This window comes from Falco peregrinus, chromosome 3, assembly GCF_023634155.1.
Source record: "Falco peregrinus isolate bFalPer1 chromosome 3, bFalPer1.pri, whole genome shotgun sequence".
In the NCBI taxonomy this organism is placed as follows: domain Eukaryota; kingdom Metazoa; phylum Chordata; class Aves; order Falconiformes; family Falconidae; genus Falco; species Falco peregrinus.
Window position 1 is genome coordinate 84495373 of NC_073723.1, and position 13137 is coordinate 84508509.

The 13137-nt window shown below is 37.1% G+C and overlaps 1 protein-coding gene across 9 annotated transcripts in view; it reads right to left on the bottom strand.

The window, feature by feature from the left end:
• The window catches only part of CTNND2 (catenin delta 2), a 679304-nt gene that overhangs the window by 165093 nt on the left and 501074 nt on the right, over positions 1-13137 (bottom strand). For all 9 annotated transcript variants that reach the window (XM_055800247.1, XM_055800253.1, XM_055800250.1 and 6 more), the window contains one exon: positions 9265-9397. In XM_055800247.1, the coding sequence (XP_055656222.1) occupies positions 9265-9397 (133 nt within the window). The remainder of the gene's footprint in view (positions 1-9264; positions 9398-13137) is intronic.

Sequence of the window (13137 nt, forward strand, 5' to 3'; positions counted from 1 at the left end):
CGCAGGCACAAATCAAATCTCTTTGCCAAACTAAAAACCGTGATTATATTCCAAGTAACTTTTCAAGCCGTATCTCACAGATCCATATCTGCCCAAACCAAGGTCTCAACAAGATACCAACCTTAGAAATGTCAGCTATTTATCAGGAAGCAGTACTTTCCCGGGATGAGGATAAAGACAGAATCTGGCCCACAACCAGTAAAAAACGTGCTAAACTTCAGATTTGCAAAATGGATTAATTTTTGTATCTTGTTTCTAATTGTCTTGTTTTTTATTTTATTCCTTCTGTGGTATGAGTCATACTCTTGGGTTACACCAGTGTAAACCCTAGAGAGCAGGTCTGACTTCAGTAGCATTGCTATAAGTTTACTCTGAGATTACATTTAGGACTCTGGTTCAAGTGACTTCTAATAGTTTTATGCAGTGGCTGGATAGACAGGTATGTATTTTAATTTTAGAGCCCCAGTTGTCCTTATGCCTCTACAAATCTGTGCCTTATGCTGGAACCATTCTCGGTAGCTTAGTAACAGCCACCTCTTTGTATTTTTAAACACATTTTGGAGATCATCTGATGGTCTTTACCTTAGAATTTTCGTTTGGCTTTGCCTTTTTATCAGGACTTCAATACACCGTATTGAAATAATTTTGCTGCCAACCTTTTTAGTTCAGATATGTTGAGAAAGCATCAAATTACAGTTATTGCTATCGATCTTAGGCTATTTTATTTCTATATATAGTGTGCAAAGTCTTATTGTGGCTTGCTGGATGATGAGAAAGGTAATAAAAAAATACGCTTTACAATAGGAAAGTAATCCTCTGCATTCACACATCAGCCGAATAAATCAGAGAAGCAATTGGCAGAAGAGTTATGAATAGGAAAAAAATCCATGGTACATACAGTAGAACATTATATTACTTGAAAAAGTTGCAAATATGTTTATTGCCCATTAAAATGTGGGAACATCGTATTAGTTCATGTCAAATGACGCTGTCTTTCAGTGTGTATTACCTTTCCTTCCCTAACATCTAATTTTTGTCAAATACAAAAGGTAAAGCTTTTACTAATGTTTTAATACAACCCTGTCATTTTGTCCTCAGACCAGCAAAGAGATACTCATGACACAGTGCGATGTTCTTCCTGCATCTGCTGCATGCCACAGGAAGTAGCAAGAAGGCATTCCTCTTGCACACATAATTCTATTTTTTTTCTCTCCTCCTAACTGCATGAAGCATTATCACCAGATGTTCACATCCGAATTTTCTGGCTAATTGAATTTATTGCCTGAAAGCCTCTTCTACGCAGTTACCCACTCACAGGCAAGCTCTGCCTGCCCAGAGCTGAAAAAGAAACCTTTAGCCAGTATTCTCATTTCCTGCGAGGTATGCTGTAGGAGCAAGTGCTAAACCCCGATAAACAGGAGGTCTAGACAGGCTTTGTTCAAGACCTCACTCACTCCCTTCAGCCCACAAGAAGACCAGTGCCAGGCCCCTAAATGGCAGCAGAACAGAGGTCAAACTCTGTATCCCAAAGGTGTTTGCAGACACTGCTAACAGTTTGCAGCAAGAGGATAGTCCAGGCAACAACAGCAAAGCTGCAATTATCCATATGAAGCACGGACAGTAGTTAGTAATTTTAAAAAAATTATTTTGGCTTGTTTTGGCTCTAAGTCATTGTTGCTGACTACTTATTAGTATCACAGAAAAATGTATCTTAAAGAGGAACTTCTGCAAAGAGCAGGCAAAACTTTTTCCATCTGGCTATTCCCTGGAGAGGGAGTAACTGGGCAGTGGGGAACGGATGGACATCAAATCAGTGTAAAGCGGTGTTTGGGGTAAAAATACCAATACACATTCCCAATATTAAGCCCACTATTCTGTAAAATAATCATGTTTTCAGTCACTTGTAAATTAATTCTGTTCAGTCTCTTTGCAAGATGAGGCACCCAGAATGAAAGTAATGAGGGACAGCCCTTACAAATGTTTTCAACCTGAAACTGCATGGGTGTTGATATTGATGGCTTGTTGCCATCTTATCACCCTTAAGAAGAATAAAAGAAAACAATCAAAGCAGAATAAAATTATAATCCCTGTTTTACAGTAGAGCCCATAGTCACGGAGGGCTAAAAATGGACCCAGGGCTTGAAACTTAGTCAAGTGATTTCAGTATAAACCCATTTTATTTCAGGTATATTCAGGTATCCAGCTTTTACTTAATCTGTTCATGAATTATGACATCTTCACATATTTACCCCATCTTTCTCTTCTCTCTCTGGCTATAATGAAACATAAATATGTAAATTTTTTTGTGTTGCTGCGTAAGAGTAGATTTTAGCTATAGGTGTGCTAGAGAAAGCTAAAATAAAAGATACTCAAAATTAATCAAATGAACTGTTCTTGTCATGGTTTGATTTTGTAATTATTATCATTTCCACAGCTGATCATGTCTCATTTAATAATTATAGGTCAGTTATTCTACACTTTGCAGTTATAGATATTACTTCTCATGTAAGATATATAGAGTACAACACAAATACTGCAACGATGTAGCCTGTGTTGGTTGAAAAACATTCTTCAAGTACCTCCAGTTCAAAAGTTCTTTGCAAAAAAAACCATTAGAAGTTAAATAACCTTTGAGAAGGAATTAAAAATCGGCATTCAACATGCTAAAGAATAAAAATATTGAACGTAATGGGAAAGAAGTAATCATAAAGCTATTTGCAGACTCTGTCTTACTGTGAAGAGTAAGACTCTGTGGTGCTCTTGACAATCGTGCATGAAGTTACAACTAACTTTCAGTGTAAAATCATACTCTTGAATGACAAGATACAAGGAATGGAATGTCTTCTTTGATGAAAAAGTATTCTCCAATGCAAACTAAGACAACTTACGAAAGAAAAAACAAAGGGTCACTTCCAAAATTATTTTGAGAATGAAATAAATTAAAAAAAAAAGAAGAAAGCATTTTGTATATGAATAAGTGACAGTAAAAACCCCCAACCTATACTGCAAAACAACACACTATTTGTTGTTTGACTTCTTAGAAAACAGACTAGATGCCTGTGAGAACTTGAAAGATTAAGTCCTGTAAAATCATCATTAATAAGGCTCTATAAAAATAAAACCCGTAAATTCTTACATAAAGACTTGTTTTTGGGTATGTCACTGGGTCCTGCTTCACTTCATTAAAATAATTTCTACCAGTAAAAACTACACAGAAAGAGTAGGGAAAGGGACTGTTTGACATTTACTTGTAAAGGCAATGGGGTGACAGCGTGATGCCCGGGGTGATGGGGTGATAAACCGAACCTTCCTGCGTGCAGTAATCTATGAAATCATAGGTAAGCAAATGTATGAACATCTAGGGGCTCATTTTGGGAATAAGGTGCAATCATCATTAAAGTTGTAAATTCCTTGTGAAACCATTCAGGCAAACATTTCTCAAAATGTGTGCTTTTCCCCATACAGATGTTTAGCCTAAGAAAACTATAGTTATCAACATACTAATAAAATGTTTATAACTGAACAGGGGAGTATACTTAGAAAGTATGTAGCTGCTGTTTGCATTAAAATGCACTCAGCAAATATTTTAGAGTCTCTGCAATTTTTACATTGCTTCTCAGTATCGCCTATGAGATACCTCTTTCATTCAAACTAAATACCATGACTATATCATGCTGCATACAGAGATTAAAGGAGTTTACATGAAGCCTTTAATGGAAAACTAACAGTATCATCACTGGACAAGCCAAATGCCAGGCTTTAACTGAAGAGATTTCAGAGGAAAAAGAGAGAAGAGGAAGGCTATGGGAAGGTGAATGCAAAATTATGATTCTTCTTCAAACACATAGGAAAAGAAGGATACTCTTGTTTTCTCTGGGACCCCTTATGAAAACGGGGGAACCTTGCATAACACTGAAGAAACAAAATCAAGATATTCTTCAAGGAAGATGAGAGCACCTTCAATCACCTTCTGGATCCTTCAAATGTTATAAACCAAAGAATTCTGTCAGTATTAGCCAGCAGGTCTAAAACAATATGGACTGTTTCTCCACCACCCCATACTAAGTGTAAGTATTCCCTGGGAGAAAGCCATGCTAGAAACAGGTACGCATGTACCCTTGACCATCATGCACGTGCCAGTACAACGGATGACATCAGAGTTACTACAACACTATAATGAAGGTAAACAAGAGGTTAATGTAGTCTATGCCTGCTGCCTAACAGGTGAAAGAGTGGTGGTACTGTGTTGAAAAGGTTATGGGCACACTTTGAAGAACTCAGAGAAGACGATGCAGAAACACCTTAAGTTTAATGACAAAATGAATGTGAATGATGGTTCCGAGCAAGTTGGGAAAATGTTTTCAGTGTGCAATCGGTCAGTTTTTAGAACTCCAGCAATAATGCCTGGACTGACACTTCTGAAGGCAGTGTATATATATATAGGAATGCTCTCCAAGATAAAGAGGAAACTGTCCGATGCACCAGTGTTTATTAAGGATGCCAGGGAAAGCTTCAGGCAGGACAGTTCAGGTTGCTGTTCTTTTGTTTAGCATCTTTGCATGATTTTCCTGCAAGGAGAACCTAAGTGTTGTGGCTTTGATGGTAAAAATTAATTTCCTAGATTGCAGCAAGGAGTCACTGGTGCAGAAAACCCCAAGTGACCTGTTGTACCTTTGCAGCTGATGGCAGGCTGCCATCTTCCATGAGCACAAAATGGTGTTGGCGTGTGAAACTGCACAACTCAACCCTTTTATATGGTGACCTCATACAATGGAGTAAGATGTCATTACAGGAAGAAAAATTGCTGTGGCAGAATGAATCCTGTGTTTAATAGAATGTGCTCTTTTAAAGAAATGTTCTCTGCTGTGTATTTTAAAATACTTCTCTTTTCCTATATCCCCTGTCTGTTCCTCCTTGGCATCCAGGACCGGCTGCTCTGGCTCTGCTGACAATCTCACCATTGTTAGTGTAAGAGCCCTCTCCCAAGGAGAAAATGCCATCTGAAAGGGCCTTCTTGTGCTCTTCTGCCTGATCAACTCTTCATTTGCCTTCAAATACCAGATCAAAACTTCTTCCCCCCTTTCCTTTTGCCTTTCAGTTGCATTCTCCACTGTCATCAATGAAAGAATAATTTATATTATGAATTGCTAATGTATTCTGAGGTTCTGAATTACAGAATTATTATGCCTAACTGTAATGGGCTGCCTGGCAATTTTTACCTTTAGCCTTCTGCCTCCCTGTGTCCCCTTTCAGATATATGAGATTTTCAGTGAGGATTGGTCACTGCTCAACAGGAGTCAAAAAATCTAACTATCAAACATTAGCAAAGATAATCCAATTTCTCCAACTCCATTCCAATGTCTGCTGTACCACCTACGCACCAAGCACAGGGACTAAAGGTAGAGAATGAGAAGCACTACTAACAGCAGATGTAGTGCATGCCTTGCAGTCAACAATACTTAAGGGGACTCAGAAGTAGCACTTGCAGAAAACTTTCAGGTAAGAGCAGTAGTTACAATTATACTTTTAAATAAAGACTAGCACTGAACAGCTTTTAGCAGCATACAAGCGGCAGTCAGTGTTTATCTCATTTACCTGTCACTGTACTGGTATGTTCAGGAGTGGAAAGAGCAAAAGAAAAATTTTATCAGAAATATAAAAGCTAACTCAGTCCAGAAGTTGGGGGTTTTTTTTGTGAAAAAGTAAATGACTTGTGATGTTTTAGTACCTGGCCTGGGACATCTTCACATAAACAGTTACTAACTTTGAAGGTCCTTTAAGTTAGAGAAGGGCATTTGCAGATCTCATTGCTACATAAAAGACTGCACAGGGCATTTATGCTCATGTAGCAATAAAGGTACATTTTGAGAGAAATTATCAAATTCAGAAGTGTGCATGTGATCAACACACGTTTTAGAAATAACACCTACCATAAAGAACATAGTCATGAAGGGAAAAAGATCTCTTGTTTCCCTAGCCATACATCAAACGTTTTTGACTGCACTTCTTTTTCATAGTTGTCTTCTGTAGAGTATTTCCACTTTATTTTCATGGGGGGAGCACAGGAAGCAAGGGGTAGCTTTCCACACTTCAGCCACAGACATTTAAAGCATTTTAGAAGAGAAAAATGTAATGGTAAAACCATAAAAGGTGTTAGGAAAATCAGAAGTGTATGATCATAGCTGCTATTTTCTATTTCTGTCTAAATTTTAGTTGACACTGTTCTATGCAAACCTTTGTCCTGCCAAGCAGATGAGGATAAATTTATTCAAATCCCACTAAACTCTTATGAAAGTAGGACAAGTTTACCGCTATACAACAACAAAACTCGAAGACTGAAAGCATGGTCAGGTTCAGAGGACAGATAATTCATCGACTTTTTGGTAGGCAATACAGCGCAAATAATGCTTAAAAGAATCAAAACATTATTTCAGGACAACTACTTCCAGAAGCTCTTGATAAAACAGCCATTAAATGCAGTGTGACAATTTGATGCTCACTAATGATAAAGGTAAATGAACATTATTTTTTTTCCTGTCAGGCAACTCCAGAGTTGAAACTTTAACAACTGCATTACTTTTCAAATTCAATGCAACCAGTAAATTAAATTGTTGCATAATATTATTACCTCTGTGTGTGTGTATGTTCAAGTGCATGTTGTACATAAACACTTAACCAATTATTTAGTGAATTCAATCTGCTTTTTCCTCTGTGCCTGACTGCTGTACAAAATTCCAGCAGTTTTCTTAACTTGCACATTCCTATGTTTGTCTTCCTCCAGGGTTTGAAAGACCACTATGTTTTCTTTCTTTAGTCCAAATCATTTGCTATGTTGAATCTAAGTATCTGGTAAAAGAGGAATCTTCTGTGCTTCAAAAGAATTGGAATTTTTCAGCTTTGTAATCTCAAACTTACACCTGGATGTGTCCTGGTGCTTCTTTTGCCTGCACCTTGTGTCCAAGCTGGAGTGTTTCCCTGCAAGTGAATGAAGCAGGACTATTGTGCTACTTTCCATGAAGAAGGAATTGGATATTAAATGTGGTCATTCTCAGATAGAGGAGAACCTGGCCACAGCACACAACTGCAACACAAATACTTTGCAGAAGAGTGAATTTTGGTATCAGTTCTTATTATTTAGGTGTTAGTTCAATTCATAATTCACACACACCCTTAACAGTCGCCATGTGAGTTGTCCCAGGCAGGTTTAACAGCACCACTCAAGTTCCTGTGGCTAGGCTCAACCCTAGGAGGAACCTCAGATATCTGCTGCAATATCCCCTTATCAAGAGGATTTTGAACTCCTCACACAAAAGGTTCCTCAAGAAATTCTTATTCAGTGGAAAGCTCAAGCAGACCCTAAGCACACTATCGAGCCCTTTGGGTGGATACTGATTCTAATGAACACAGAAACTGTTTAAGTGCTCTGCTGAATCATGGCCTAAACACAACAGGACTTACTAAATATTATAGGTTCATAGATAGATAGATAGATACAGAAAGAGATAAAACAGTTTGCTAATGTTGGATGCTTTAGTCTAAAAAGCTCCACAAAGCATTAGAAAAATGAACAATACATACCATTTTTTGCCTTTAGAAAAATCCACAGTACCAGAAGTTTGAAAGATGTTTAAAAGCAAATTCTCTGGTGGACTGTTTAAAAAAAATGTATTTTGGCTTGTTTCCAAACACAGTTTATGTATTATGGAGTGAGGAATATATCAAAGCCCTGAATAATAACACCTGAAGGGGAGAAATCCTCATGTTATCTGTTATCTTTTTTCAGAGAAGCTCAGAGCTGCCTAGTGCTCTACTGTTTTATACAGCTTCATCCTTCCAGCTTGTGAGTCTGAAGCTTACAAAGGCTGGTATCATACTGGGATGGGTTACATCAACAACAATCAGTCTTCTTTTCCCTAAATGGTTAGCAATAAAAATCAAACCATATTCTTCCCTCAAATGTGATAGCTACCTAAGGGCTCTCAATCTATGGCTAACAGGAGGCAGCACAGATTGTGCAACGAATAAATTGCTCTAATAATTTAACTGACTTTCTCAGAGATAAATCAATTCCTTTACTGAAAAACTAATTTGTGAATAAGGATGAGAAAAGAGTATGGGGAAAGCGTGCAGTTAAAATTTTCAGCGATACCTGTAACAGAGTTCTCTTTTCCAGTGCATGAACATTCTTCATTTTAACACTTCTGTAAGGATTTATTTTATTATTATTATTTCTAAGATGTTTGAGGTGATGTATTCAACTAGTGCAGTTCTGCCAGCGCCAGCAGACCAGATACTTATTTACTCACTGGGGGATTTCTTCTGCATGAAAAAGCCTAGAAGGGAAAGCTACAGCCAGACAGACCCACGAGAGGTATGTGCTGAGGGTGAAGAAAATGAAGCACTAGCAAGTGAGCATCACTGCACAGTTCTGACAAATAAGCAATAGCAGATCTTGATCTCAGTTTACCTTTACACGCCAGGCTAAAAGATGCCAGTACAGGCACAGATTTATGTACACACCACATGTCCCTGATTAGCAGTATCTCTGAGAGGGCCAGGGGAGGCAGCTGGGGCTGGTGACTGCTTCATGCATTCAGATTTAATTGACTCCTGTGTGTTTGTCACATCCTTCAGAGCTGCCTTCCTTCTGTTTCAACTTGTGCCAAAAGCTGAACTGGTCCCATTAACCACAGGGATCAAGCAAGCAAGAAGTACCGATCAGCTACAGGTACAGAACAGTCTATAGTGCTGCCTGAATTACATTTTAGATACAATTTGCACTGTATTTCAAGATCACAGACAAATGATCATAGTTCAAGCTGAAAACCCGGTGAAATTAAACTCTATTCACACAATTATACATTAAAGCAGGCTTTGATTCAGAATCTGTTTGCTTAATTTTCATCTTCTGAGATTGCACTTAGCATCCAAACGTCACTCTTTGAAAATCCTATAGAAATGCTCATACGTTTCAGTGAGATTAAGACTATGCCGCTATCTGTTTACTGAACTACTGTTACAGTGTTTAAATGGTATCCAATCAATAAAAATTCAAAACCAAACAAAAAATGAGTGATAATGTTATTTTATGCATTTTTAAAATTTCTCCAATGATAACAAATTACTTAAGTGAAAGCTTGAATAAAATGGATCCAGACATACACATGTGACTTCTCTTGTAACTCTTTTTCAAGTACATATTAATAATTGGTGTTGATAAATGGTAGACAGCATCAGTGCTGAGAAAGGGTTTGTAAATCTTACCTCCGCTTTTATTTTATTGTCTCCAAAACAGAGGTGTTGTAAGTAGGCTGCAGCATTGGACTGTACTGAGGGAAACTGATGCTGTAACATCTGTATAACTTCTGGAAGCTCTGGATCTCGCCATCCAAACTCTCTGTGTGAAAATAAGAAAGATTCATCAAAAATTCTGCTGTTAGTGGATAAATGTGGCAACAGCTGGGTCAAAAAGGATGACAGACATGTCCAAGTAAAATCTTGATTCTTTCCCCCCATTATTTTCACTGCAAACATCAAATAAAATAAAAAGCTATTTTTCATTTTAAACTGTACTTCTCTGAAAAAAAAGAAAAGAAAAGGTTATATCAAATGTAATTAGAGTACATAACTTTATGGAACTAGGTCTCTAACCGCTAAAGCTTCTTAAATTAAAATGGTTGTATGAAATCTTACTATAAGAAAGAAAATACATGCTCATATCATTATATTTTCCTATTAAAATATGGAGGTTAGAAGCAGAACCACAAATGGTTTGCTATGAAATGCTGGTTTGTCAAAAAGTCCTTTCTACTTACTGCAAGTTTGGTATAAATTGCTATCTTATTTAGAAAGTAATGGCTTATTTTGTCTTTTTGTTTACTTTTTTCCAGATAAGGTCTATGCTCAATGTAAAACTGTTACACAGTTCAGGCTCTGTTTGAGCAGGGGGTTGGACCAGGTGATCTCCAGAGGTCCCTTCCAACCTCAGCCCTTCTGTGATTTTGTAATGTTACAATTATACAGTAAACGCTTATATGTCAGGTTGCTTTTAAATATTCATTCACACTACTCAATCTAAAGCAGCTAGGCAAATACAAAACCTCAAACTTTGTACTTTAATCCTACAAAGCATGAAACACTATTAGCATCAAATGAAACAACTGAATACAAGTGTGTTGAACAAGTCCCAGCAGGTATTCCACAGCTTCCAGAACTGAACCTAAAATCAATCTGTCACTTCAGGTAATTTTTCCCTTTTGTGTTTAAGGGTAAAATCATTCATGAAAATGGCTTTGGACTTTGTGTCTCAAGCACCAGAGTTGCACACAGCCACTCTGCATGAGATATTTAATTCTCACATGCCTTTTCACTAAGAGCTATTTTTTTGTGCCATATAAATATTTTTCTCATTTTCCCTCTAATGCTACATGTACAAGGTAAGAAAGTCAAATTAGGGGAAAGAGGCGACTTGTGAAAAAGTCTATAGGTTCTCTGTTGCCGTTCACCTGGGAGTTCATCACCAAAAAAAAAACAACCCACAAGAGCTGTGGCAGAGTCCAGCTGTAATATTTGAAAAAATATTCCTGATCATTAGTTTCCATCTCAGATTACAGGGATTCTGCTGCACTGAGGCTGAGCATACATCACTGGGGGAATTCACAGTAGCTCTTCAGTCTGTCTCAAGTAAAATCAGGCATCTCACACTTTAAATACAATAGTTCTCCCAAGACATTTTGTTGAAACAACTCTCATCTGACAATAATAGTGAATTACTACAGAACAGAGGTACTGTCTGTTCTCTTCTCATATGAGATGTTTACCAGATTGAAAGTTGTCATTACAGTTGTATTTTTATGAAGATCAGAACATAAACAGGAGATATAAAAAAAAATACACTCAGAATTTAATCTATTTCTCTTCTGACAAAACAGATGTTAACTCATGAATATTACATTTCACATTAAGTGTTTAATACAAAGAAACCAGGAAGATGCAATAATAAACTATATATGGACTATTCCATTGAACCTTTAGATGATACAGACTATTGGGAAGCTTCTACAAGAGACCTTTTGCATATGTTTAGAAAGATCTTAACATTGAATTGATATTTTGAAAAGTCAGACAACATTGTAAGGGGTATCAGGGAAGACTAGAAACTTCAGCAGCTGAAGATGGCTAACACCACATTTTCTGTGTGTATCAGCTTACTATGACACTGTTAAAAGAAGCGATTCTTTGGTTAAGCACTTATTTCTATTTAAAAATGGGTAGTACAAACCCAGAAGCAAATCATAAATTGACACAGGCGACAGAAACAATGTTATTTGACATGTTAGCTTCCTCTTATATTTGATTTCTTACTGTTAACCATGGTAACACTTGTTAACAGGTTCTTCGAACATATTAGATCTGCCTCTCATATACATGGCTCTCAGCCACTCAAAGACATCTTCCAGAAAATTTTTAAAGATAAAATATGAAAACCCCAAACCCACCAACCTTATTGAGGAAAAATTAATTAGCCTACCTCCACTTCTAATTTATTCTTATTTTCAATCCTAGGTGCCAAGTGGAGGTGTTGGTATTTTGAAGAGGTTACAAAATACCAGAAGAAAACAGCTTGTATGACAAGACAATGAGGGGGAACATCTGAATGAGTTGTTTTATACTGAATAACTATACTTCAAAGTGTTGGCACTTCTACCACCAAATTCGCTGCCAAAGGAAATTTCCTCCTTCATAATATATGTATGGCTTGAACAGAAAACAAACAACCAAAAAGCCTGTTATGTGCAATAGTATACCATGGACCATGACGACCAGCTCAGGTTCTTCTTCCTCTTGCCCTGGAATACAGGCCAGAAGAAGTAGTGAAGGGGTAAAAAGAAAAGGTCCCTTCATCAAAGGTATGGTTAATTGTTCTGATGAACCTGCAGTCTTGACATGGTATTTACACATGAAAAAAAGGCTGTGCCTACTTTTCCCTTCTGATCTCCCAAAAGAAAAGTCAGCAAATAAGTGAGTACGAATACCTGTTGGAAATGGCTTTGTGCACTTTGGACTTTCAGTAGAAAATCGATTCAGAAAAGAAACCCTTAGCACCATATACTGAGTTGATGTCACCAGTTTTAGGAGAGATAATGAACAAAGCAGGAAAAAAAAAAGTTTAAAAATCTACTTCCAGTATGCACTGTCATTTCAAGCAGATGGTCTCTAAAATGATTATATTTTTAGTAGTTTCTAAATCAAATAGGGTAGCTATATAAAACAAACAAAAACTTCTGTCAACAGTTAAGGCTGCTTGAATAATTGTGATAATTTTAGTAGCCTTCATGACAAGAAGGACCAGTTTCCAGGGGTTTAAATTTTTCATTTATTTTATACAAGTCTCTTCTAGGTGGAAAAAAATAAGTGAGCTAGAGAAAAGAGAGGATTTTATTTGTTTTTAAAGAACTGCAAGCTTGCCACTCTATTAACATTTACTTGAAAAAAATATTTTTTTAAATTTGGTTTAACTATGAAAAGTTAGGAAGGCTGCTTAACAAAGACAACTGGCAAAGGTCTTGAGAAGAAAAAAAAATAATTCCTGAAGACAATGGTACAAAACTGTCTGGAACATTTTGCATAGATGTGGGGGAACTTTCAGGCCATGGCTCCAGGCATACCTGTATGACAAAAAATACATATTAAAATAGAGAGCCAAACAAAAAGTATGAGAAAAAACCACGAGTATGGATAGAGAATATGTTGCAGAAGTCAAGAGCTGGAATAAACTGGGTTGTACCCTGGAAAGGTAATTGAAATCAGATAGCAAAGTATCTTTTACTGCCTACCAGCAAAAAGCAGTAGTAGGGTCCGTACTTGATGAAGACATGGGTCAGATTAAAGGAAGAGAGAGGGATGATGGAAACCCAATCTACCTCCATTTCTGTGAAACTTCTGATATTGTGCTCCACGGAAATTAGGTAAACTGTCAACATACGAGGGTCCAACCCCTAGTGAAATTATAAAGTAGAATTGAGCAAAATTTGAAACTGTAGTGAATATCCTAAACAAATATAGCTAAGCCTGTGCTCTTTATTAACATCCCCCATGCTTACAAGATCCAAGCGAGGCAATATCCACACAGATGGT